This window comes from Apteryx rowi, unplaced genomic scaffold, assembly GCF_003343035.1.
Source record: "Apteryx rowi isolate R43461 unplaced genomic scaffold, aptRow1 scaffold_658, whole genome shotgun sequence".
NCBI classification, from domain to species: domain Eukaryota; kingdom Metazoa; phylum Chordata; class Aves; order Apterygiformes; family Apterygidae; genus Apteryx; species Apteryx rowi.
In genome coordinates this window covers 224,256-251,779 of record NW_020450936.1, presented here as the reverse complement: position 1 = coordinate 251,779, position 27,524 = coordinate 224,256, and the positions used below count along the sequence as shown (strand labels likewise).

The 27,524-nt window shown below is 39.0% G+C and overlaps 1 protein-coding gene and 1 long non-coding RNA gene across 21 annotated transcripts in view; both read left to right on the top strand.

Moving 5' to 3' along the window:
* The window catches only part of PANK1 (pantothenate kinase 1), a 51,332-nt gene extending 37,217 nt beyond the window's left edge, over nucleotides 1-14,115 (top strand). For 19 of the 20 annotated variants that reach the window (XM_026085001.1, XM_026084994.1, XM_026084998.1 and 16 more), the window contains 5 exons: nucleotides 3,796-4,049; nucleotides 6,465-6,641; nucleotides 7,059-7,182; nucleotides 11,833-11,958; nucleotides 12,602-14,115. In XM_026085001.1, coding sequence (XP_025940786.1) covers nucleotides 3,796-4,049; nucleotides 6,465-6,641; nucleotides 7,059-7,182; nucleotides 11,833-11,958; nucleotides 12,602-12,661 — 741 coding nt within the window. In that variant the 3' untranslated portion in view covers nucleotides 12,662-14,115. Of the gene's footprint in view, nucleotides 1-3,795; nucleotides 4,050-6,464; nucleotides 6,642-7,058; nucleotides 7,183-8,790; nucleotides 11,959-12,601 lie in introns of all 20 variants that reach the window. The other variant, XR_003256521.1, reaches the window with a different exon arrangement.
* A 12,666-nt stretch (nucleotides 14,116-26,781) lies between these two features.
* The window catches only part of LOC112975236, a 1,282-nt gene continuing 539 nt past the window's right edge, over nucleotides 26,782-27,524 (top strand). The window contains exons 1-2 of the long non-coding RNA XR_003256522.1: nucleotides 26,782-26,879; nucleotides 27,195-27,306. This is a non-coding gene — a long non-coding RNA (uncharacterized LOC112975236). The remainder of the gene's footprint in view (nucleotides 26,880-27,194; nucleotides 27,307-27,524) is intronic.

Sequence of the window (27,524 nt, the reverse complement as noted above, 5' to 3'; positions counted from 1 at the left end):
GTTTCTTGGCATCGAGGGTCTGTCAGCTGCCCCGCTGTGGTTGCAGCAGTTGTGATCTTGCTAGGTATGAGTTACTTTCATACTGTCTGATATTTGAATACAGCTAAAACTTATGTTTGGCATTGTACATATACAAAAATTGAGACCAGAAGGTGCAGTTTTCCAGCACTCCTTGCAAGTTTACAGCAAGAGACAGGCTTTCATTCTCCTTAAAACAGCATCTTTGCACTGTAACGATGGGCCTTTTTCCATATCCTTTGAGCTGACTCAGTTTCAGGAGTTAGTTGCTAAGGCATGAGCTGTCATGTGGCAGCATTCGCTGCTTCTCTGCTGTGTGGTACTCAGTTGTACAGCTGGTTAAAGTCCTGAGTCCCTGCTTTTGATGGTCCTGAAAATTCCTTGAGGTCCTGTGTGTTCTGTTCCTTCCCCTCTTCTAGTATTTGAAAACAGTCTAAAACAAAGAGGAATTTTTATGCTCTGGCCATAACACAGAAGAATCATTCCTTTAAAAAATGCATGTATGTTTTGCCTGTAATCATCACAGGTTTTCCATCTAGAGTCCTGAATACTACTCTCTTCTGCTGTTCTTTCTCTCATAGTACAACTTCCTGACATAAATTTTTTCTAGAGAGGCAAGATGGTGAATGTAGTTGCAGGAGCACAGAGCAGGAGAAGCTGAGCACTGTGCTGTCTGTACTCCTAGTAAGGGTTGTTAATGGTTGGAAAGCATCAGCAAATGCATTTTGTAACACCAGTTGCAGGAAATATGTCATGTTAAAATGTATTTCTACATACAGCTTCCATCTTTGTTTTGTGTTTGTGCATGTAAACTTCAGTTTTTGCAAGGAGAACTGTTTTGAGTGGCTGAAAGATGAGAAGGAGCAGAATGTGGTGAGGTCAGGTGATGGCACCAGAAAAGAAATAAGCCTACTCATACATTAGTTACGATGTTTACAGGCACATCTATTCTGTGATGCAGTTGAGCTGCTTGGGTCATTGTGAGCAGAGAATGAATAGAGAAAAGACAGTTCTATATGCAGTGAAAGGGACTGGCAATTCTGACCCCGATGCTATAATGGCTTCTCCTGCAAGGCTGGGCAACTGTGTTCCTTGCAACAGTGCCCTAGTTTGTGTGTAGAAACAAGAACAGTGGTTGCTCACTGGGCTATTTTGAGCCTCGGAGATCTAATGGCTAAAGAACTTAGGGTTCTCCGAATAAAAGGTGGATCAGTGTGGAATACTGATGCTGATCTTATTCCCTCCAATAATGAAAAACAGAATGCTGTAAAACAGTTTGTCTGCTGTGAATATTGTATATGAAAGAAAGCAATAAGAGCACTTTTCTACTTACTGGATATAAAATTTTGTTGAAGTAGATTCTAGTATGTCTTTTATACGTGAGAAGTCAGACCTAATAAAGCTTCTCTGGTGGGTGCTTGAAAGAAACTTCTGTTTAGTTTCTTCTGTTCTTCCCTTGCAGAATTGCTGGGCTGACCTGAGAGTTTGTAGAAAGAAGGGTTTTTTCTGTGTTTCTGCATTGATAACGTGTTTTATTCTTAGATTTGGATTGATTGCTCTTTCTTTTCAAGCTTTGTCACTCATACTTACCTGTTTATTAAAGTGCAACACTGAAGAGACAAAAGCAGCTTGTTTCTCTCTATTTGGCTTATGTGAGGAATAGAGGTTTTGATAGTAAGGGCCACAAATCTACTAATGATTCTTCTTTCCCAGATAGCAGGTTTCTGTTTCATAGCATGTTTGTGCAGCAGTGAGTATACAATGACCAGTAAGATTTGGAAATCACATGTTGGAAGAAAAAGTATTTAGTATCTCTCATTCAATAATGATGATATGCATGAAAATAAATGTGACATTGTTCTGTGTGCATCATCTTTCTGTGTTAAATCACATTTCGTCATGCTGCACCTAGTTCGTGCAGTAAAATGATGAAAATGAGACTTTACAGTGCATAACCTAGAAAAGATCTTGGTTAGTGTGGAACCTTTATTTTGTGTTTTGGCATGCTATGTGCAACACTGAGATTCTTTAAAAATATATATATATATATATATATATATATATATCCCCTAAGTAGAGACGGCTTAGTGGGCTTACATCTCACTTTGAGAGGAGCGCACAAGGTGTTTATTATGTTAATCCATCGTATTGTATGTGTCTCGGTTGCAGTTTATTTTGCCCCTCTAATATCAGGAAGCTGCTGAAATCCATGGTATTTTTAAAGCAGCCTTAAGATTTTTGTAACATTTCTTTAAAACACTTTTTTGCTATTTGCTTTCATTCTGTTTATTTGCTGGGTAAATAGCTCAAGTCTTTTTATGTTGTATTTCTGTAATTGTAATTTGCATAACAACTTGGTAACCAAGAAAAAAATATCTAGGGATTGCAACAGTTACAGTAGTAAAATACTGAAACAAAAGCAATGATCTCCACTTTTATCTGTTGACAAGCAGAAGTCCTGTGAATTACTGGGTCTGTTCTGCTGTTTTGAATCTGCTTGATATGGGAGGGGAAGGGAAAAGATTTAAATAGCTCAGAAGAATGTAACCTACTGCCTATGCCTATTCTGCTAAAATATCTTTCCTCTTTATAGTAACTTAATATAGCTTCCAGAATTAAAAATAGGAGGTAGTTACAAAAATATCTTGTAATATGAAAATGTTTGAGAACCATCTCTGTGCTATATAGTGCCTTCCTGTTCCTAACATCCTGTTGCCTTTTCGGGTAGAAAGTGGAGTAGATAAGACGTACTGCCCAGGTGTGAGGATGCAGATGACCTCAGGATTTGGATGGGTGATTTTTCTGCCCCCCCCCCCCCCCCCCCTCCCTAACAGAGGTCTAAACCCAGTGTCATCTGGAAAGGAGACTTCCTACAGGCTGTCATCATATTTCTAGAAAGGGATGTGATTTCTAATTCTAGTAAATAGAATGCTGTGACAACTAGACATGCCTGCTTAAGTACAGTCTTGGGCGATCTGTGAGATCTCAAGGAGAACGTCCTTTTTAAGTTCTTACAACTGTTTTTCTGCCCTCTGTTACAATGATGTTTTTACAAACAGTTTGCCAGGGCGCGGACCTCAGGATATTTTTGCTTGGGGATCTTCATTGTTGTTTTTCACCACATATTGGGAATACTGGGTTTTTTCATGAGCCATTTTAAAGTACTCATCATAATTTTAAGAAATAGCTCTCTGATTGCTTGTGAAATATTCTAGAAACGTGGTCTTTCAGGAATGTTCCACTGCAAATTTAATGCCTATTAACATAAGAATGTGCATTTTGTAAAGCTTGAACTGTCTTGTTGTTTAGCTGAAGTTTCTTGATCTCGCTGCTTCTATTAAATGTTTCATTAAATTGCTGGGGAAAGTAGTTGGATTAGGAGTTAAGGCCCGATGCATCCTGAGAAATGCTAAAAGTTGCAGAGCACAGCTCCTCTTGGGATAGGGATGAGGGGAAGGACATTTATTGCTTCAGACTATTGGAGGGTAGGGGGAAGTTTCCTGGACTGCTTGCAGAACATGGAGTATCTCAAAGGCAAGGGAACCGAAGGCCAGTACCACACAGCATATCGTTGTTCTGGGAGTTACCTGTTGTCAGGCAGATGGCAAACTCCTTTTATTTAAGACTTCATGCTTAGCCAGATATTTGTACTCTTTAAATTGCATAATGTGTTACTATTAAAGTAATCAAAGTGCTTCAGTGGAGCCTTTTGTCTTTCTCAGCATTGTGTTGTACTAAGAGATGCTCAGTTATTAACTTCTTGTTGTTTTCTTCCAGATTGCTGATCTACAACTCCATAAACTGGATGAATTGGACTGTTTGATCCAGGGGCTGCTTTATGTTGATTCTGTTGGTTTCAATGGCCAACCAGAGTGCTATTATTTTGAAAATCCCACGGATCCTGAACAGTGCCAGAAAAAGCCTTACTGCCTTGATAATCCATATCCTATGTTGCTGGTTAACATAGGCTCAGGGGTCAGCATCCTAGCTGTGTATTCTAAGGATAACTATAAGAGAGTCACAGGGTCCAGGTAAACTTAATTCTATGTATTTTTTTTCCTTAATATTTTAATAGATTGTAGTCAGTGTGACTAGTAGGTGCATCCCCAAATTGTGCTCGTCTTTGTTTTTAATAAAAGCCCACCAGTAGCAAGGCTGGAAATAGCACAGGATTCCTTCTGAGCAGAGGGATGTGTCAGCAAAATTATTGATCCATTCTACTTAGAGCTGCTTTGTCTCCTCTTGGTGTTCTTGCCTGTTTCCTATCTCTTGCTGTGAATTACAGAATAGAGCTGTTCCAATAAATGAATCCGCCCCCACCTTTGATCCCCCAGAACAGCCAGAGCAGTAAAATAAAAATGGGTTAAACAGAAACCTTTTGCTTGATGGTTAGGGCATGTATTCAGAATATAGGAGATCTTTGTTAGAATTACCTGATACTACTGGATTTTGGCAAAGGAATCTTACTAGGTCTCTCTCTTCCTTTACTGATTGCCCTAGTCTTTGGACTATGCTGGTAAATTAAGCAGTGGCAGGGTGTAAAGACTCTAATTTGATTGTCTGTATTCTTACTTTGTCCTCAGCATAATTTCAGCCTGGATTGGCTAGTACTCTGTGAAGCAATTTGTGAGGTACAGCTGAGTTGGAATGGTCTCTGGCCTATACTCAGTAAGAGATTTAGATGTGACCACTCTATTTTGGAAGCTGGGAATTCAACAGTGTGGATACAGAGCACCCCATGCCATTTGTCCTTGAGGTCTGAAAGCAGTCTGAGGCATGTTTAAACTTACTGGTATAGATGTGGCTGCTGTGGCCCTAGGGAACTATTGTAGTTGAAGATGGGTCCATCCAGACTAGTAGTAAAAATACTGATAAATCTATCCCACTTGCCAGTCGTACATGCAAACTGAATTGAAATGGTTCATTGTAGAAACCTTGGAAAAAAAGATTTAGACTTGTTTTACTTTGAAAAAAGAATGATTGGAAAACAAAATAACCATCTCCTTTGAAAACAGCAACCGAAGCAGCTCTTTGGATTTGCTAGTCCCTTCCAAAGTTGCATTTTTTTTTTTTTCCTTCAGTCCCCGGTGTATACTAATAAAATTTCACCTGTATCCTGCACATGACTGCATATGTGTCTTCTATTGCCTTAACTAGAGTATATCTTTGCCATAACTGTAGGCGTAAACTATTGTTCTGTATACAACACAAATGAACCCAAGTTGAAGCCGAGAGGCCTTGATTTTCCTGCAATTCTGGTGATTTTTTCAAGCATAGCCATTTTGATATCTATAGATATGCTTCTGATCCTTTCCATTACAAAAGGAAAATCATAACTGCAGTGAATTGTTGACTCATTGTAGATGATAAAATCAGTATTGTCTGTGGCTGATATGCAGAGCTTCCTGCTACTTAGATAGGGAATATATCATATTGCTACTAGAAGTGTTCTGAAAAATACTCCTGATAATCTAACAGCACTGACTGGTGTTCCTAGGTAGCCCTCTGTGTTTTTTGTGAAGTGCGAATGAAGTATCTCATTTGAGATACGTTGGTCCTCTTGTTTTTACGGTGGCCGCAATCAGTGCGACTGCAATCAGTGCAAATAAACTAACTTTCTCAAAGGTGATAAAAGAGTGAGGAAGGATGTAGAGATGATAGATAGGAAAGTTCAGCACAACCATTGTTCTCAGCCCAGTTGACTGCAGATAATGGTTTTCAAGCCTGTTGCACTGATGCTTTTCAGAAGCACTGAACCTGTGTAACTTTTTATTAAGTTAAAGGAGCTTGTGTCTGTTGAGACTAAAGGATCCAAAGTAGAATTCTAATGAAATGAGTTAGCAACTTATTATGCATAATTGAATGCTCACTGCTGCATTTATATAATCAGTAAATATTGTACTTGAGCTTGTTGAAGGTTTCAAGTAAACTGATTGTTCCTTGTTCAGGACACTCTAGAGGGCTGTGACATTTAAGGTTGATGCTGGTCTTGCTTCTAGAAGGAAACAACCAAACTGCTTCCCACTGCTGGCTAGGACGATATGGTCTGTCTTGGCTGCTTACCTCTGCATAGATATTTAGTTTTAGTTGCTGGTTGTTCTTTTATCCCTGACCCAAGTCATCTGCTGGCTACATATTCCTACCCACAGAAAACTTGCTAGAGTGCTGCAAATATCAAATTGGTGAGTGGGATTGGACCATATTCTTAGCTATCCTTTTACTTGGCATAATTTCTTCCTTTTAAATATTAGGGACTTAATATTTCACTTAGAGCCACACCAGTGTTAAACAGAAACTCAATACAGGGTGTCTTTCTTCACTTCTCCAAGGTAGGAGTTGCAAGGTCATAATTGGTAGCTGTGTAGAATGTGTCAAAAACAGGGGTCTGAACAGCTATGGAAGAAAATACTTCAAGCTGCTGGTCTCAAAGAATTGTGCTTTTCTAGTCTTGGAGGTGGAACGTTCCTGGGCCTGTGCTGTTTGCTGACTGGCTGTGAGACATTTGAAGAAGCATTAGAAATGGCTGCGAAAGGAGACAGCACCAATGTGGATAAGCTGGTGAAAGATATTTATGGAGGAGATTATGAGCGATTTGGCCTTCAAGGATCTGCTGTAGCCTCAAGGTACTTGTTAATTCAGTTGCTTTTAAGGAGTTCAGGGAAATTTACTGTGCATGCTGAACTAAGTGTGTAATCCTTGGACTATGTACTATGTCCATGTGGAAATGTCACCTGGTGTATCAAGTGGCTTGTGCTTAGGATCTCTCACCTACTTTCTGCTTTTTTTTTTTTTTTTTTAAAGCAGGTATAAGCAATGCTTAATATAGTTTGCTTCCATTTATATTACGGTTACTTTAGAATAGGCGTCTTTGCTCATTGCTTTGTCCTTACAATGAGATACCTTCTCACGTGTTCCTCTTTTTGCTTCAAGTCAATGAATATCAAATCCAAGCAAAACTTCTTACTGAAATAATAAAATTTCTAAGGGCATTTCACACTCCGAAATACTTCATATTAAAAGGAATGATCTTCCTCACACAGCTTTGGCCATATGATGAGTAAAGAAAAGAGAGATTCCATCAGTAAAGAGGACTTGGCCAGAGCTACTTTGGTCACCATCACCAACAACATAGGTTCTATTGCTCGCATGTGTGCATTGAATGAGGTAAGATGGCATATTTACTATGAGCTTAAAACCTTTAGAAACAACACAATACAGATTATCAGAATTAAAAAATGCTAATAGTAGTTACATGGCTGGCCTTGGTAAAGATTCATATATTTAATGCTGGGTCCTAACTCTAGTGATTTTGTTATGTATCCTTTGCTACAAAGGGTAAAATGCACACTTCAAAGGTAGGGAAGAAGGGAGAAAGCTTTCCTATAAAGCTCTCCTTGAACAGTTGATGCCTCCAGGTGTCCAGTTGCTCTCAAGCTGTAAGACGTGAATATTAATGGCTTTGTAATCCAAATCAATACTCATAATCACCTCTTCGCTATTAACAGATCTTACTGTTCCATGAGAGATTAAAAAAAAAAAAAGGCATTTGCTTGGGCTTTTGCTTGGTCTGCTCTTTTCACAGCCTGATGAATTAGAATTGTCTAGATTTTGATATGCATAAGATCCATTATATTGGGTCAGAAGATAAATATAATTCAGTATCCTGTCTCAAACTCCTATTGGATGCTTGTTACATTCTTTTCCTTAAGCATGAGAACTGTGGATGGACTGTTTCATTAATACACCTTTTCAGCTTCCAGCAATAAAAAATCAAGGGACTTCTTTTGAGCTGGAAGTTGCATCATTTCAAATGTGCGGTAATGAATCACTTTGATCTTCAAACTTATGTAATCTTCTTTTTGAATACATTAATGTTTTTAGCACCACAGCATTCTGTGGTGAGAGGAAAAAGTGTTTCTACTGTCAAAAAGAAAAAAAAAAAAAAAAAAAAGATACCTGATGACTCTGTTGGGTGCCATCTAGTATTTTGCTTTATGAGAAATAGTAAATCATTTATCACTGGTCCTCTTTTGTGGGTGTGTTTTAAGTCATTATTATTATTATTATTTATATATATATATATATATATATATAAACATTTTGCCACATCTCCCTCTTTCTTTTTTCAAGACAAAACGATCTGGTACTTGTAGTCTCCCCCTCCTATGGAAGACATTGTGTCTCTTTTCCACTCTTTCATTTTGTCCCTTTAATCTTTTTATAGTTCTAATTTTAAGACAGAATGATCAGATCTTCATGCTGTATTCAGAATGTGCTGGTGCCATGAATTTATGCAATGGCATATTGATGAATTCTGTTACCAGTTCCTTTACTAATAGTCTTTAATGTTTGATTTTTTTGTCTTTGCCACTGAGAATGGAGCTCACTTCTGAGAAACCATCTACAGTCCCTCCACAGTCCTTCCTGAGTGGTCATGGCTAATTTAGAGTCCATCACTGTGTCTGAATACTGATAGAATGTCTCTCCCTCTTTCCGTTGTTTTTTTTTAAATCTAGATTTTATCTGCCGTTTTATTACTTAGTCACTCAGTATTATAGGACTCTTCAGCATTGCTCAATTGTGTTGCTAATCCTCCTTTCTAGAGCACTTTTTAAATATGTCAAACAGCACAAGTCTCAGCCTGTGCCCCTATCAAATGCCACTGATAACCTCCCTTCATTGTGAAAAGTGGCTACGTACTTTTTTTTTTTTTTTGACAGTTTGACTTTTTCAGTCATGATGATCCTCTTTCAATGTTCTCTTTGCTTTCAGCTTCTTTACAGTGTTGCCTTGTGGCATGGAGTTCAAGCAGCATTGTACAGGGCTATCAAAGCATGGAGAGTTTCAGCAGGGAACCACATGATGCATGCAGAGGAGGAAATGGGCCACTGATGTAACTCTAATGCTTTTGAGTCATTACGAAGAAAATTTGTGGACAGGCTTACTTAAAAACTGGACATGATCCATAGGATTTCATGGAGGAATGTAGTTTGATATGCTAAGTATCCTTCATTTCCCAGTTAATGTCAAAATAGATTTTCTCCAACACTTTAGCAGTAAATTCTTCTGTAGTTTGAGAGGAAAAAAAATCTTTTTTGTAGCTTTATGTATTATTGAAAAAAATTTCAAACATGATATTTCATTTAAGTCATCAGTGGGGCAAAGCTACTCACTTCTAGTGATTCAGCTAATCACCATACAGCTTACACTCAGAAAAAAGCAATGCTGTTGTTCCACTTAAATAATTTAGACAACTAAATTGTGTTTGGGAGATTTAGCTCTGACTCTCACCAAGCTTGATGATTGAAATGCCCTAAAAGGATTTGGATGCTTAAACACCAGTTGAATGTGATATAGTCCTTTGTGGAATATTGTGTGTTAGGTGAGGATTATGGTGAAGCTCACTTTAAGTTCTTTGACAAAATCAATTTATGCCCTGAAGTATGAGTTTTGATGACTTTTTTTTCAATGATTGCAGCTTTAATATTGTGTTGAAAATGACTTACATATGTTCAGGAAAAGAATGAGGCTGGGGAATAAATGAAATATTCTGTCTGCAGAACTTCAAAGCTAAGTTTGCTTGCACAAAGTTGGCAATAGGGTAGAAAAATTCCATAGTCTGGAACCATTTGGTTACACATCATTTGAAACGGTCTGTCCTAGGCACAATAGACTACATAAAGGAAACCAATATCCCTGGCTTATATTTTTCATACTGGCAGAGCGTGCAAGCTGCATCCAAGCAAGGCTTCTTGCAAAAATAATGTGTACAAGATTTTTTTTATTGCATCATTGATACAGATTTCGCTTTCCAATTAAATTGGCACAAATGTATGTATACTGTAGCTTTCTACTGCAGGCTTGTTGAACAATTTAACAAAACCTGACAAAGTGGAAGAGCTCATGTCTTCTCTAGGATGTTGTAATTTGATTAGCTTAAGTATGCCTTTCACCACCAACCCTTCATCAGTTTAAGACTTCTGCCTTTCAACTTTGAATATTTCAGCTGTGAACAATTTAAAAAGAAAATTGGCAAGACTATTCTTAAGAGATAAAAGTAGCATTCCTTCATTTTCTATCTAGTGAAAAATGCTAAAACTGTTTTCTGTTCTATTCCAAAATCTAGGTAATTTTACATCTTTAACAGAATTTTTAATCTAACCAAGGAGTGCTGGAAAACAAAATTGCTATGGAATTTGCATGTTGCTATACATTCTGCTATCCTAGTAGATAGATATGACTAGTATTTTTAGGTTTGTCATTCTTAGTAATTGTTATGCTCCATGATAGGTATTGCTTGCTTGAATTTCTGATAAGAGTAGCTTCGCATGTATATTGAGCAAAAAGAAATTTTGAGAATAAAATTTAAATGCAAGTTCAACTCAGTTCGCTGGTATTGCTTTACAGAAAATTAACTAGTTATGTGTTTGTCTCTCCTTTGTCAGAAATGACTTGCAGAGCCAAAACTGCGCTGTCAGAGGATGCGAAGTGCTCTTACCCTTGTTTAATAGCAACTTTTTGAAATTTAATAAGTCCTTATTTCCAGCCATATAAGTTCCAATATATCCACATCCCTACAATGCGAATGCATGCTGACGTGGCTGCCATTTAAGTGGATAGATGACTATAAACGTGAATTATTTAAATAAAGTTTTTGTTTTGCTGTGTTTAGTCTGAGAAGGACAATCAGATATCTAACTTAAAGTTGTTAGATACTAAATGAATTATTGCATCTAGGTATCAGAACTTTTCAGTTCTGTATTCAGGTGAAGATTTTCTGTGTGGTGGGTAAAGTATGCAGTAGTGTACGCTACAAAATTGCAGTCTGTGCTGAAGTAATTGCTACAGAACCAAGTGTTAGACTTTATAGAGCTGTATGACTCAAATGAGGTAACACTAAGTAGTTGTAGTGTCCAGGCAGGTTTTTTGCTGGTATTTTTCAGCTGAGGACGCTTGAAAGTGTTTCTAGGGTTCCCCCAAGACTCCCATAAAAGCTTATGCCTCCAGGGTTTGGCCTCCTACTGAATTTTCCGCACCAGTTCTAGTGTGTGGTGTAGATCATTTGGTACACCGATTCTGAATGCAAGTGTGTCCATTTTTTGTGCATCATAGGCAAAATTGAGTTTGGTAAAACAGTTATGGGCACTGTATAAGTAACAAAATTCTTGGTAACAGGCAGTGATGTGCACAAAGGAAGGGTGCTCTTGCTGATGGTGTAGCGCTGATTGTTCAAAAAAACCTTAAGCTTCTATACAAAAAACAAGTTCAAGTTAACTTTGAAAAAAGGGAATGCAATACATGTGAAGTATCATGTTGGCCATATTTTTTTATTATTATTTTTAAATGGGATCAGTGTTCAGATAATAGTGAAAGATCCCATCTCCAAGGTAATTATTCTCAAATACCCTTCAGAGGTTCTCCACATGGATTTAATGATCATGTTGATGCCCAGAAGGTTGCTTCATTTAACAAGCAGGATTAATAGATACCTTTCAGTGCAACCACATCATACACAGACAAATTAAAAAAAAACACATAATGCTCCATGTGATGGGAAGATCATGGGCTTTTAAGTAAATAGTCACTGTCTGTGATACCAGCCTCTCACCCTGTCCTTGGAATAAAACCTGTTTTCTGTTTCTAGATCTCTTCTTGGCAGTCAGTAGCTACAATTCTTGAGCTTTTTAGTTTAGAGAATTGAAATGTAACCCAAATTCCCAGTTTAACTTTTTAATGGAGCCTGAAGTACATGTTGAGTGAGAATAATAGCATAGTTGAATCTAATCTTTGCTGGTCTGCTTTTCAATTTTACAGAACATCGACAAGGTGGTATTTGTTGGAAACTTTCTCAGAATTAATATGGTTTCTATGAAGGTGCTAGCATATGCTATGGATTATTGGTCCAAGGGACAGCTGAAAGCTCTGTTTTTGGAACATGAGGTAAGGAATTATATGTTAAACTTACCTCTTTTGTAAGGAAAAAAATCTTGTGGTTCTTGACTGGGTGAAATTAAAAGGGAGGATTTCAATGGCATCAGCTTGAAGGAAAAGTACAAACTGAATTCTACATAAATATCATTTAATTACAAGTTCATTTGAAAATACCTACGTCAACTCCCTGACTTGACTACTAATCTTGCAGTATTTATTGCTAAACACTGCACATCTGTTACCTCTGCTTCCTCACCCTACTACCCAGTCCTGTTCTTCTGTGGATGTATATCACCCTCAACTAGAGTGAATTTTTTCTCAGCATAGTCTTGAGGTGACCAATTAGATGAATATGTTCATAATGGAAGCTGCCCTGCCTCAGTATGGTGTCATTATAGTGGTTGTGTAATGTCCTCTTCTGTGACAGATTTGGAGAACTGTGTAAGACTCATTTTGGTATAATGTTCTTCCATGTACATGAGCAAGATCAAATTAAATCATAATTCAGATACAGAAAATATTTGGCATAGGATGGCATATCTTGCAGGAAATGTCTTTAATTGCTTTACCAGAACTGAAGGCCTTACATGGTCATGTTTGTGTTTTATTTTGGAATTTGATTGGATTTGTTTTGTCTTTGCCTTGTTTATAGGGTTATTTTGGAGCTGTTGGGGCTCTTCTAGAATTGCTTAAAATGACAGATGATCAGTGATAAAGCTGATCAAAGAGATCGCTACTGCAGATGCTGCTGGATGAGAGTGAAAGCCACTACAAGGATGGAAATGAAGCCATTATGGTAGTTCTACCTGCTGGATTTGTAAATAATTTAAAATCCTTTTAGCTGATCTTTGACTTCTGGGTTTTGAGCTTACACTTCAGAATTCATACTGGGAATAATAAGATTTTTTTCTGTACACTGTCTTTTTTAAGGGGAAATATGTGCAACGTGGCCAAACATACAGATTTTATGGATTTATCTTAAAAGGTGGATACTGTTTAATGTAGGACATGTACTATGAGGCATCTGCTTTTCTTCTGGGGTTTACTGATTAGTGTGGTAATTTTAACTTCATTTAGTAATCACTCTAGGAGATTTTTTTATCTTATATTTTCATGACGTTTCATGATTTGTTCTTGGTTTCAAATGAAACTACAAAGCTGATGCATTTTACTGTGAAAACTAGTTATTGATTTGTTGCCTTTCCTTTCTTCATTAGATGAGACATTTCTCCCCCCCCCCAAAAAAAAAAAAAAAATTGACAAGCTTTCTGTGACTGGGGGTTTCTTCTGGCAAGGCTGCAAGAAAACCTAAGTGGGGGGCATTTAAAATCCTAATTTTTCAGTAGTCATGTGACTTTTAAGAACAGGAACAGGCTGCTAATTGCTTTTGCGATATTAATTCTCCTTTATATTATTGAAAACTTTAAACAAGATGGAAACTAAAGCTTTAATTATTGAGTCGACGGTAAAATGAAATCCTGTTTCTGCTGAAAATCTCTGATCTATGTAAAGAGTTCTGTAGTACAGATGTTATTTATATGGTACATGCTTGGTGTTAGATGACAAAGGGAGATTGCTTCCATTTATTTGAAGACTTCTCTGTAGTCTGCAATTTTTAACTTCATCTTAATCAAAAACAACTGATAACTGCATTATTCAAATCCTGGTTTCTAAAATTGGAAAAATACACAGTAATGTATTTTCAGTTTTTAAGCTAATGTTAATTTTCCCTCCAGGGCACTAAGTTTTGAGTATCTATTCCAATACAGTATTTTCAACTCCTTGATTTGTGGACCTCTAGATTTTTTCCAGTTGAATCAAGACCCATTGGAAATCTATATACTTAGGTTGCTTCTTTATAGCATGTATGAAGTTGCTGCTCTTAGACACCTCAAAGGCTCACAAATCAGAGGCTGAAAACCAATCTGTAAATGATTCTGTCTTGCAAACCTGTATGTGATGTCACATAATGTTAAGGGCTCATCAGAAGAACAGTATAAAATTCACACACGTGTATTATCCAATACATTTTTTGAAGGGTGGTGATTTCATTTCTGGATTAGTCATTAATTTCCATATCTCCCAAATGTTGAAGTAAATTCATATTAACCAAAGTGTTAACTTGTCTGACAGAAATAAAAACCACTACCATTTTGAAGGTTTTAATGCATTTGTGGAATTCATTTCTTGAAATTAATTATGTGGAATACATAGCACTATTTTGTGACATTTCTGCTGTTTGACATGTTATTTCCATGATCACTCATTGGTACTTTTTTTTTTTTTTTTAATACCCTTTGTTACATTGCTTTGGTCTTTGAGGCTTTTTGCCTGTTAAAAGTTGACTTGTTCATAGATGATAAACAACTACGATATGAGACTATTAACATGCTGTAGTTAATCTTTCATTAATGTTAAGCTTGAGATAAGCAGGGATAGTTCTGCTCAGTGCCTCTAATTTTTCATCAACAAGATGAAACTTTTATTAGGCTTATTTGTTAAGCTTTACCTGCAATTAAAGGGTGGGTAGGTTTCTTTGAATATTCAGAGGAAACAAAACTGTATATACAATGTCATATGTATAGCTATTTCAGTTTCCAGAAATATTGGAGAGAGTGATCTGTGACCTTTGAAGTGCGACCTTTGATCAAAGAATCTTCCACTGACACTGATTCAGGACAAGGTAATTCTGGACTTCTAGCAGTAGGTGATAAAATACTTGTAAGTGTTCTTTCCCTTTGGAAAAGAAATAGTTTTTGGTTTCCCTTTTTTAAATCTACTAGACAAGAATTGTAGACCTCTAAGTTCATTTGGTGTGCAGTTCTTTATTCCTTTGTAAATCTATAATATCATACAGCACATGAAGCATTATGCTGTAACTTAGTTATTTGTGTGGCGATGCAAAACATAAGCATTACTGATGTTCCTGCAGAGGGACACATTTGAAAACTAAACACATTTCATCAATTGCTATTAAAGAAAAATATTTTAGCTGGATATATGAAGAATTGCGTGCTTGCTATTGCTCCCTCCGTGCCCCCCCCCCTTGAATGATACTACCAAGAAACTGTAAGGCAGATTTACTAGTGGCTACTCTTGTGCAGTGGATTGTGATCTTCCCCTACACTGAAGCAGGGGAGAATATGCAGGCACTGGAGCAGACAAAAGGATGAGATGTGGAAGTCCTCCCTGCCACCTCCTGCTGATGCTATCTTCAACTGGCTTGTTCAATCTGATGGTTGTCTATAGTACATGGCAGGAATACTCCTCTTTAGGGAAGAGGGACTGTCTTTCTGAAACAATTACTACAACTTTGAAATATCAGGTTGCTCTCAGAATCTGGGGGCTACTCACCAACTCCCTTTCTTCTGTCTGCCAGTTTAATCTGGCTTGCATCAGTCTGCTCTGATCTTGCCTAGCAAAAGTCAGTTGAACATCATCACTTTTTCTTGTGTGGTTTGAGCCAGAATAGTATAAGGAGGAGTTTTTCTTCAGGTACTGTTGTGCTAAGTATCGTATATGGCCATGTGCAGACATGTCAAAGTAATGAAGATACAGTGCTGATTGTACAGGTCATGATTTAAAAAAAAAAAAAAAAATCTTTAGAGCCATCGTTTTCTGTGAATGATTTCTATTTTGTCAAAACAACCACTGTTTCTTTGTAATCAGTATTTTTAAAATGCATGCATAATTCTTGTATATCAAAGGAGGAAATGAATATGCAGAATTTTTGCAAACTGTCTTTGATGTTAATGTTTTAACCAGATTTTAGAATCTTAGAAGTAACTGCACTTTTGATGATAAACAGTAGAGGGAAGCATAACATCAATGATGTAAATGTGCTTTACTAGTAGAGTGGTGATGGTCATAGCTATTTGCACTTCTTCAGAGAAAGAGTGCACCTTTTTCTCCCTGGTCTCTTCCTGAAGGGAATTTGATATGGAATATCTATCACTTGGATATTCTGGTCCTCTTAGCATTTAAACTTATGTGGAGGAAGAATATAACATTAAGTAAAGAAATATGAAATAACATTTCTTTTAAGACAGAAACCTTCTGGTCCACAAAAAACAAATCTGAAATCCTAACAAGTCATTCAGGAAAATACATAAATAGACTGTGCAAAATGCATAAATTTAGCCTGTGTGGTTAATGAAGGAAAGCACAATTCTGGTTGCCCTAACATTAGCTGTAGAAAAGATTCTAGGGATTGTAAGGTAAGTTAAAACAGCTGTGATTAGGAGAAACACAAAATGAGACTTTAACTTTAGAAATCTGGTTTGAAATTTGAAATGGCTAATAGTTGCCATAATTAAAAGAATGGAAAAAATGCTTTAAAATATGTACCACATAAATGCATACTTTTGGCTGGGAAAAACATTAGTGAACTGAATGAATAGACAGAATTAAGAGAAATGGCTAAGTAGGAGAAATCAGGAGTCTGGTGTAAGAGAAAATTGTTGTAAGTAAAATTCTTTCCTGAAGGAGAAAAGTCTACTGCAACATTAGTTCTTTGTTACCTTGAAATCTAGTCTACTTCCCCACCAGCACCATCTCATGAATCTGCTAGTACTGTAATTTCGTTGTTTTCCTTTAAGCTTTGCCTTCATCAATGCCAGCTTTTGTTTTGCTCCCATGCATCTCCTCCATGATTATGGTAATGCACAGATGAGTGCGTGATTGATTTCTAGCACTATTCCAATATTTTTGCCATAGAGGAGCACTTCAGAGCATTGCTGTTGTCTCGAATTTTTCAGTTGCGTTTCGTATCCAGTTGCTCTCTGCAGTCTTTTGGTTGGGAGGGTGCTTTGCCTCATTTCCTCCTACAGAGGTATCTGAAGGGCCTAAAAACAGTTCAAGAGTTTTATTCTGTTGCATAGATGAATCAAAGCAATTTGGGCTTTTCTATTACTGGTATAGACTGGAATTTTGAGCAACCTAAGCTCTGTTGCACCACTATGGAAGAGTTATACCTAGAAATACCCAGATCTGAAACTTTTTGAGAGTGGGGAGGGGGAAGAAGCAGACTTACCTGAGGAAGATCAGTGAGTTTGAGATTGTTTAATATGTATTCAAAGTACTTGTTTCAACATAAATTCATGAGACCTCTTAACAAGCCAGGCTGTTTTAATCATCTAGCTTCTCTCTCTTAAATATGCTAAGTAATTATTAATGTAAGTTGAAGCAGAAGAGTGGGATTCCTTGCTTTCAATTCTGATGGCTTATGCCAAGTTCCACTTCTTTTGGACTCAGACATTTGTTCTTATTGAAACACATCCCATTCCTCTCCCCCCCCCCCAAAAAAAAAAAAGCCCAATTTTTAACAACTTTGACAAAGTCAAATTTTCATATATATTATTATATATGTGATATATATGAAATATATATAAAATATATTTTTATATTTTTTCTATATTATCTATATAGAAAATATTGGGTAAAAGTTGCTAAAGCTGGCAGAAGAGGGAGAGGTGACTAAGATACAGTACTTAATGTACTGGATTTGATGTAGAACAATGGTATGGAATACTTGGGGGAAGTACAAAAATCTGACTTTTGTAGGGCAAGTGGTATGTTTGCAGTGCACTCCAACCTCAGCAAAGCTGTCCTAGTGTTTCAGTGTTATCAGCGCTTATGTTCCCATTAGACTGTCACAAGATACTTGCAAGTGATCTTTGGCAGGACACTGCTGAATTTTAGAGATGGGAAAACCATATGGGGTTGAACTAGAGACAAAACAAACATACATGATTGTTTCCAGTCGGATGAGTTCATCTATTGGGATCTGCTTTTCAAAGTACAAGATGTCTTTGATTCTGGATTAAAATGAAATACAGGCTATGAAGAAGACCACAGTCTGTTTTGTGTCTTGTGACTTCTCAATACCTGGAAGGTGGAGGACACCTAAATTGTAGAACATACTGGAAAATAAACACTTGTTTAAGCCTAAAAACTGAATCCAATTTCTGATTTCTTTTTTCTTATGTATTACTGGAGCTGATTGCAAGCTAATAGTAGCATGAATATGAGGATGTTTTGAGAAAAAAGGAATATAGGACTGTGACTGTGTCTGGGAGTCTGTCCTACAAACACCCTTCCCTCACTCCCCACCCCCAAAATCCCAACAAAAAGCAAAGTGATTCCAACTGTGAAAGGTGGGAGAACCTGAACTGGATAGACCTCTAACTGACTCGGAGGTGAGATTCACTGCCTCTGGAGCAAGAGATGGTACTGGCATGTGGAAAGATGGAAAAGAGTAAAGAAAAGCTCTGAGGTTCAGAAGCAGGGAAGCTAGTGAGCCTTGGAGAGGGACATGGCAGGGCCCCCTTCAGGGGTTTTGGCGGGGAGGAGAGCAACAAGGGTGACAAGCTGGAAAGGGTACTACAGAGTCAGCAATAAACTAGTTCTTTGCCAGAGCACCCGGCAGCCCACCTTTTTGGGGGGAGCCCTGTAGCAGCCAAGGCCAGTGCTGTGCTGCACATGTTGGCTACACCAGACCTGCTGCCGCATGGTGTGTGGCAGAGGTTGGGGACAGGCTGGGTGGGAGAGGCAGGGAGTACAGTGGGGCTGTAGTCCCCAGTCAGAGGTAAGGGAAGAGTGCAGCTGGATGGTGGCAAGTTACAGCAGTTAATGGCTACTACTTGGGTTGAGCACCTCTGAGTAAATTATCCAGCAAGGTGTGCTTGCTATATGTAGATGTGGATGTGCTTTCTAGTGCAGGCAATGGCCTGGTCTCAGAAGTGGCCTTTCTCAGTACGTGAGAGACACAGTAGGGGATGTACTGGCCCCCGAACGGTTTGGACATCAAAACCAGTTATATCATATTGGCAGAAGCACAGCTCTTTTCTGCTGGCCTTCAGCAATTTGCTGTGTTGTGTGCAGCTGTGGGAAGCAGCTGGTTGTAGCAAGGGGTCAGCCCTCCTGCAGCTTCCCCTGGGCTGGGGAAGCCCCGGGCTGCTAGCGAACAGCAGGGTGGTGCGGCCGGGCCAAGCTCCAGAGCAGAGGCTTTCAGCCCTGCAGGTTTTGCTTCTAAACACCCTAGAAGCACCTATGAAGCACCAAGTTAAAGGTATGATTCAAAGCAATAGAGGATAAACAGCCTGTAATGGCATTATGTTGTACTGAAAACAGAGCAAGTGTCACTCCCTGTTCTTAAGTGTTTTTGCTTGCTTTGTTTCCACAGTTGTGAGTGATCAGGGAACTTCCTGATTCTTAAGTGTCTTTCCAAGTTGGTCACTTCACTGTTTTCCAGCTTTTTTGACCCATCTCTCTCAAACTTCAAAGTTTGAAGCAAATCTGGACTTCCCAGCACAAAGCAGAAGAGAAGTTACCCTGTAACAAATGCTGCCATGTCCCAAAGCAGCCTTGTCAATGTGTGTGAGAAACTGAGTTTAACTGAAATCCCCGTTCGTGCCCATGGCTGCACGATGCAGCCTCAGCTAACTGCATTACCACTTGCTCACAGAATATGCAAGAACTACTTTTTTCCAAGTGTTGCATGCTTTTGGTTTAAATTCCTGAGTGAGAGGAACTTTCTCTTGAGAGGGAGAACCATAGTCTCTTTGCTGCACTGAAAGCCTCAAGCAACAAGGCTTAGGCAGAGAGCCTCATCAAGAGCAATCACTTGTTTGATAACACACAAGACCTGCAACAGAGACAACAGTGCTTCAAGCAACAGGATGGTGTGGCTACTGGTATGTTGTGACTTGCTTTTTTATGTGCATACCGTTAGTCTCTGCACAAAAACAGAAAACTAGTCTCGGCTTGTAGGAGTTAACAATGCAAATGTTAGGCTGGGTAAGAAATAGGGACGTGTGTGCCAGAAAAGATGTGGAAGCTACTGCCTCAAGCCAGTAAGAAAAATGTGCAGATCAAAATATTCTTGTCTACAAGCTCTTATAAAGAGCTGCACCAGTTGGGAGATTGCAATTGAAGTATTCTTGTATAAAGCACTAAATCATAAAAAAAGTAATATTGCATTGAGATAACAGTAGTATTATCTATTCTGCTGAATCTGTCCCCTCTCCCTTCCCACTGGCGTTGCCCCGTCCTATCCTGATTGTCAGTATGTCTCTAGTCCAGTCTGTCACTGAGGCGGCATAATCAAATGTGGTCTGTGAACATCTGTTTTGCAAAATGTAGTAGTATAGTGTGGGAAGGGCAATTGGAGCTGTGAGAAAGTCCTTTCTTCAGATGAGAAGGTTGTTTAGACTTTGCTGGGAGATTGATATAAAAAGTAAAGAATTATTAGAATTGATTTGAAAATTGAGAATGCTCTTTTGTGTTTGAAAAATTTTTTATATCTTTAAAAAACTCCTAAAATAATGTATATTAATTCAAACAACTAAATGAATGAGTTTTTCATTATCAAAGCTGGCTGACTAAATGAATTACAAAAAATAGCTGAATCTACTTTAAAATAAATTTTAATTCCTTTTAGTAGAACTGTTTTGGTTTGGGTTTTTTGAGCAACCTCACCCCTACTGTTATTTGACTAAGTAAGCAAATACATACTGTTCTTAAGACATAATCATGCTGTTACCCGGCTAGCATTCAGCATATTGCACTTGGCTACAAAAGGCAGTGCACAAAAAAATCCAGAAATACTTATGAAGTAAACCAAAAACCTTTTCCCAAATTTCCTAGTGTTTTAGAGTCACTTCCTTTTCAGCTTAGAAAGTGTTATCTCTTTTTTTCTTCAAATATAGGAGGTTTGAAGTCATCTCTCCAGCAGATTCGCCTGCGCAGTGTGGCGATGCTCTATGCGTGACTGGTTTGCCCCCTCTTTGAAGAGGGAGGAACGGTACAAGGGAAGCCAAGGCTGCTTCCTGGTGAAGGCTACGGACTGCGACCCATAACCTGTCCCACGCTACAGCTGCTCTTTCTCATTTACAGGTAGGCCCAAAAATACTCAGGAGCTGACCCTTCTCAAAATTCTTCCCCCCCCGTTTAGAAACTGCATCCAAAAAAGTGAAGCTGCAGAAAAGAGGCACTAACCTCTGAAAATGAATTCAATTCATTCATGAAAACAAGCATCAAGGTCAGCTTAGCTTTTGACAGGAAAACTTTTTTCAGTTTCTGAATTTTTTTCTCTGTGTTACTAAGAGCTTGATTTTCAACCCGCCATACAACATGGAAAGAGTTACAAGATCCTCTTTGTCAGATTTCCATGGACATTTGCTTCACAGCATTGTGGTAAAAATGTTTTTTATAGTTTCATTCTATGCACACTGCTATAAAGTTCTCAGATACCAAACCTGGAATTATAAGTGCCTTTATCAGCTTAGGAGCAAAAGAGCTCGTATTAATATCATTCTGTATAGTGTGATGGCCACTTGCCTGAAGACAGTATACAGGTTTTACTTTCCTAAATATGGAGCTCTTTGATCTTGGAGATTGAAATCTCTTTATTCGCATAAGTAAGAAAAGAACAAGCTTTTCCTGTCCTAACCGATTTGCCTTGCTGGCCTACTGGAGGAAAGAAGATAATTTAGAGTCTGTTCCCTTTCGGTCCCTGACCTTTCTACTTATCCCGCTAGGAAGATTATCACGTATGATAGGCAACTTAGTGCTTGGAACATCTGGCCACAAGAAAAAGACTGAATACACAAACATCAAAGAAGTGCTTTTTAAAATGAACAAGGCCCTTCTGCTTCAAGTGTAAAGCTTGAATCAGAAATCTATTAATGAGGAAATATGTTTCTGTTACTAGTCTTACAGTTAGCAGCATTAGTCTTACAGCAACTAAGTGATACTACCATTCCATATCTCTTTAGTGTTTTAAATTTCACGTTCTTGAGCAGACAAGATTAGGCTTCAAGGCTGCACATAGATGTGTATTTATCACCCAAGAATAGTGAAGGATGTTTTTACCCAGGCCTACCTGAAAGCACTCGTGCATGCGCGTGCTTGTGCACGAGATTGAAGTCTCTTATGTTTTGCAGGTCCACTGCAGAATCTGCAAGCCTTGTACCAGGTCTCTGTATTTTTACAGTAGGAAAGTCTGATAAAAATGTTTTTTTGTGCTGACCTGCTAGCTCTGGGCCTACATGGATAGAAGTGATGCTTCAAACTTTCCCCTGCCAAACAGTATCAGTGGCACAGAGAGTCAATTACTTGATGCTATTCTTTCCACTAGATGGCATTGCCACCCCCTATTTCAGTTCCTGCCTAATTCCTTTCCAATTAAATCCGGAGGCTTAAAAAAAGAGAGTAGCAGTGAACCCTTCTTTATTCCATCGCTATTAGAAACTGTGGTAAGTGTATCCTGTGGAGGTGTGCATAGCCACAAGCCACTCTGGACTTGGGTGACTGTGCTCATTTCTTGATGAAAAATTCCCATTTTCTTCTATTTTCTATATAAATCAGTCTCAGAAATTCACTTCTCTCTTATTTCAAGTGGCTGCTGAATTTCTGTGTTAAAAAGAATTTGCTGGAAAACCGTGAGGCACCTTGCTTAGCCATTCCAGTGCGGCAGGGAAATGAAACTTGGTCCATTAGAGTGGTGGCAGCCTGTCCAGCTTGGCAGCCATGTAGCCACTGCTGAAATGCAAGGCCATGGAGAATCAACATCACAAGATTTACCTAAATATCCTGCTACAGGATATTTAGCAGGGAGTCTTTGTACATTTAGCTGGCTCTGGTTTAGCTCTCTGTCCACACATGCTCAAATTAAAGAGAGGAAAAACCCCCAAAACCTTACTTATGCACATGCACACACGCACACCCCTACCTCTGTATGGTTTACTGTTATGTAAGCACCCCTGGAACTAATCTGATACATCTCCAAATAAAACAGAAATCTCTGATGCTTGTAATTTGCCCTCTAGTTGAAATAACAGTATTTTCTGAGTTCGGTAGCTCTGTAAATGTTTGCTCTAGATATTATCAATGGGCATATTTTATATAAAGAAATATATTAAACTTTAAAGCAAAGAAACTCCTTCCCAGCCTGTGAACACAGCAAATACAGGAATTAAGTAGTAAAAACTGAATTGAAATTATTGCTAGCTGTTACTCTGTGCATTTTACAGGTGAGCTGGAACACAAGAAGTCTGGAGCAACAGCATATCCAATGAACTGTGAAGAGCTCTCCTTGAAAGCCCCAGTAGTCAGCGAATGCAGATTGTAGTTTTGTCTGAGGTACAGCCCATTCCCCCCAGGTGACAGGTTTTCTGCCATGTAGAGGTGCGGAGGATGGGTGCTAGCTCACCATCTCCCTCCATTTGGTGTTGCGGCCAGGTTTGGGGATGTGGGATAAAGCAGACCTGCACTGCCTTCAGGCTTTGAACCCCCATTCAGCCTTATTTGTGCAAGCTATTCAGAGGGGCAGACCTTGCTGTGCTTTTCTCTAAGTGTTGGTACGAGCGAGGGGGAGTCTGGTATTGCATCCTTACTGTTGTGATGTGCAGAGTAAGCTGCTAACGTCATCTCTGCTGAAGGACATGGCAAGCCATGTTTGTCATCTAGTGGGAGAACAGAAATAAAATGCCATGAAAAATTGTAGAGCCAGGGAAATGCTTAGCTCTCCTCAGACTTGAGCAACACTATGGCTATTTTTGGTGTCAGATTCCTGTATAGATCGAAATAGCCTGAGCCTCTTGTCCACAGTCAAGTGGCTATGGAAGCCAGAGACTAGAATGGCTCTGCAAAGGCTTGCTTCCAAGTACAACTAATTCAAATTTATTATTCCCATGTTGTGAAAAATTCCAACATCCAATTAAGGCTTCCGTCTGATCTGAAATGAAATTCAGACATTTTGAAATTTCCCTTTTTCCACCAAAAAAGCAAGCTAGCAGGAAGCCTCGCAGGCCGCCAAAGGAAAGTTATTTGACAGACAAGATTTCCTAAATCTCTTGCTTTTGTACTGCCAAATGTTTGTCAGAACCATGTTTCCATAGAACATTTGTTTTAGTGAATCTGTTTTCTAGTGAAAAATTATTGCACTGGAAAATTCTGACTAGCTGGAGTGCTGATCTTCAGTAAATTATGTGCATTAATATGCATCCAAAAGCTTACTGCATTTACTCAGACCTAAAAGTGCAAGTGTAGTGGAATAGCGAATTTGGGGTGCCTCCTCTCTGGGATTTGTGCTTGTTTTTGTAAACTCTTACTTATGCGAATAAGGCCCAGTTTATACTGGGAAAATGCAGTCTGTTAGAAAATGCTTTTGATAATGATTTGTGTAGCTGGATGTCAAACATGCCTACTATAAAGAGAAATGCCATGGTGTTAATTCTAGAGGTAGGCTGTTCCATTTAAAGGATTTCAATGCTAGATCAGAACAGAGACCACAGATAAACAGCAGCAAGGCAACAGGTTGTTAAAAATGACAGTCCTGTTTCATGATAACAAAATAGTCTAACATTGTGTAATGTAACTTGATTTCATACCTTGTGGGTCTTCCATGTGTAGGCAGGACTAAGGGTTTGTCTTTCTGTTCTTTTGTTCTGTTCTTTTGGAGTTAGCGGAAGAAAAAACGAAGGATAACTTCTGGGCTTTCTCATTCCTAGCTTTGAAGTGTGGAAGCTTGTAATCACTAAAAGGAGATGGATCATCCTCTTGTTCAAATACTATTAAACATTAATCTGTCTAATTTATATCAAGAAATAAAGGATATTTCTGCCAGCCTTTCCCAAAGTTCAGGAAGGTGATGCAGACACTTAGGCAAAATAAACTGCAAGATGTAGCTGTATGTAGTCCTGGGCATCCTTAGAAACAAGGCTGTTCTTAAGTCAATTTTTTGGTCTGACCCCATATGATGGTTGTTACTTTCCAGGAATTTCTATTGCAAAAAGAGGGAAGGCTGTGAAATAGCTATTACATACCCTTTTTTCCTAACCCAGATTGCATATGTGACTAATAGAGCAACCTATTTTGAGGAATTCATCGCTGTCTTTTGATCTTCTGCTGCAGTCCATTATGTAGGTAAGCAACAGGGCTTGGACCTCATCTAAAGGAGGCTCTGCTCACTAGTAGGTAAGTGAGTACACCTTACCTGCTTGCCTTGGGGTATTCAAGATGAGAATTGTAGCTGCAGATGGGAAACTGAGGAAACTATACGGATTACAGTTTGTCCAACCTGTGATGTCTTTGGCTGAATTTTCAGAGATGTCAGGCCGTGAGTCCCATTGATTATAAAATATCAAAGGCTGGAGATCCAAATGTTAGTGACCAGATTTGAAAATGTTATTCTGAGCATGCAGTTACAGTATATCCCTGTAATGTTGGCTGTTTTTATTAGGGAGGTGGAGAAAGAAGGAAGAGGAAGGAGGGTAGTGTGGTTTTCAGTTTATCACAAATAATTGTATATAAAGGTTAACATCTTAAAGCATATACATGCAGAGAAAGGCCATTCATACATTGTACCATGGCACCTAACCATCCTCCAAACTGTAAAAGCACTCACCTCACTCATTACATTCTAGTTTTACAGTGTCTGATTATTTCTGGTTTGGAAAATGTAGAAAAAGTATAAAGGTTTTATTCTTGCTCATGTTTGCATAGAGACCAAAACAAAACACCCCTCCCAGATGTGTTGTTTTTACCTGGTCAGGCAGTCCAGGTGAGGCAATGTATTCCTTTGATGTCTTGATGACAGCAGTTCCAGAGAAGCAACAAGCATAGTCCAGCAACCAAGAAGGTCACTACAAGTGAATTATATTCTGTGCTGTTTGTCAAACTGCTAGATGGAGCAGTGCAACAGATCATTTATCAGGTGTCTGCAGCTGAAATTTGTATGAGAAAAATCTGTTCTAGCAGGGACTAGAGGAAACCTGTCACAAATACACGAAACATAAACCAAGACCTCGTATTTCTGTTATTGTTAGAATGTTGCTCCAAAGAGCCACCTGAAGTCATGCATATTGTTTTAGTGAGGGTCAGCAAAAAATGAGCAATGTTGCAGCTCATATTCATGAGTATTCCCAGTATTTACAATATATGATGCGCTTTGTTTGTTCTTCTGTGGTGCACTGACCATATCTTTTCCACATCATGAAGAAGAAAGCATTACCTGTTGTTGACCCAGAGGTAAAAATGCCAGCAGTCAACTTGCATAATCGCCGTTGTTCTCATCATTGATGGGGGATTGTGATAGAAATGCTGCTGCTGAGACTTGCTGTAAGCTTAGAAATCTTTCCAAAATGCTGCAGAACTGTAAAAAGAGAAAAATCCAAATCTCACGAAGAAGGTGAGAACTGCATTTTTTCTTGATCAATAAAAAGGTTTTGTTCCCCACACAATTGGTGGGGAAAATGTAGCCCTTTTCTCTACAGCTGCTGCGAGCTACCATACAGCAGTAAGGGAGTACTTGTAATGCACGTGCGCACGGCTGGCACAGGCTGTCCAGTGCACAGCTTCATCCCACTGCATGCAGAACGAGGGGCAAGTACTTGCAGACCAGTCTGTCCTGTTTATGCCACAGTCCCATTCAGAGTAGCTGTAAGACCTGGAAAGAGGAGTCTCTTCCTACCAAGAAACTGCCCAGAAGCAGCTCTGCTTACTGCAGCTGTGTGTACTTACGTACCCTAAAGGATTTTGAACTTACCCTGGGAGACCAGCACAAACACATAACAGCCACCCTCTTCTTAGGCTCTGCTTGTGCTCTCCTGGGAGATTCGCACTTGCTGTTTATAGCAGCACTGAAAGGCAGCAAGGTTGTGGGTGCAAGACAGGAACCAGGCAGTCCTTGTCAGACAAGTGTGTTTGGGAAGGGAAAGAAAAGGTCCTTTTTTATCTTTGTTCTTATAGAAAGTGTCACAGGATGTTTAATGTCCATTCTGAGCAAAGACCTGTTGTTTTCCAGATCTTGCCTGAAAACCCATGCAGTATTCAACAGGCCACTTAGTTTATCTTTCTTGGATAAACAAAAGGCTGCTGGAATTTGAAACTTGTTCCAAGAGTCTAGGGTCCAAAGCCTGCTGAAATCCGTGAGTCCTTCCCCTGGTCTGGGGTTTTGAGTTGAATTTAAACATTTTAAAACTAGTGCGCAATGGCAGCATGATTCCTAACTGTGTACGACATGCGGGACTTGTATGTGACAGGCAGTTATCTGTATGCATGAGTTTTATTATTACTTCCAGTCTTAAATGTTGCCTGTCTTTAGAAGAGCTTAAAAATACCTTCTGAAAATCCTGAGATCAGTCACCCAGAAATCCCAGTACAGGCTCTGCCTTGATGGGAAAAAACAGGTTAATGTGATGAAATTGCCCTTGGCGCTGTTGAAAAGCCCTTTGCATACTCAGGAAGGTACTGCCCAGGGAGGGGTCCCGGTCCAGCGCAGAGAAGGACACCTGGAGGGTCCACCAAGGCCCAGCCGCAGCAGTAAAACCTAAGGCCGGGACAAAGACGGAGAAGGTAAGCGGCTTCTGCAGTTGGGAGCCTGCAGGTTTTTGCTTTCTAACCACAGCCAGCCAGTGTGGTAAGATATTAACGTGGCCCGGGGAGCTCCTGGGTGGTTTTAACCTTAGGTACCGAGTGAGATAAAACCGCAGCGCTCGGTTCCTCCCTGTGCGCCGGCAACGGGCACGGAGGGTGTCCGACGCGTCGGGCGACCGGTGATTTACAGGCTCCGC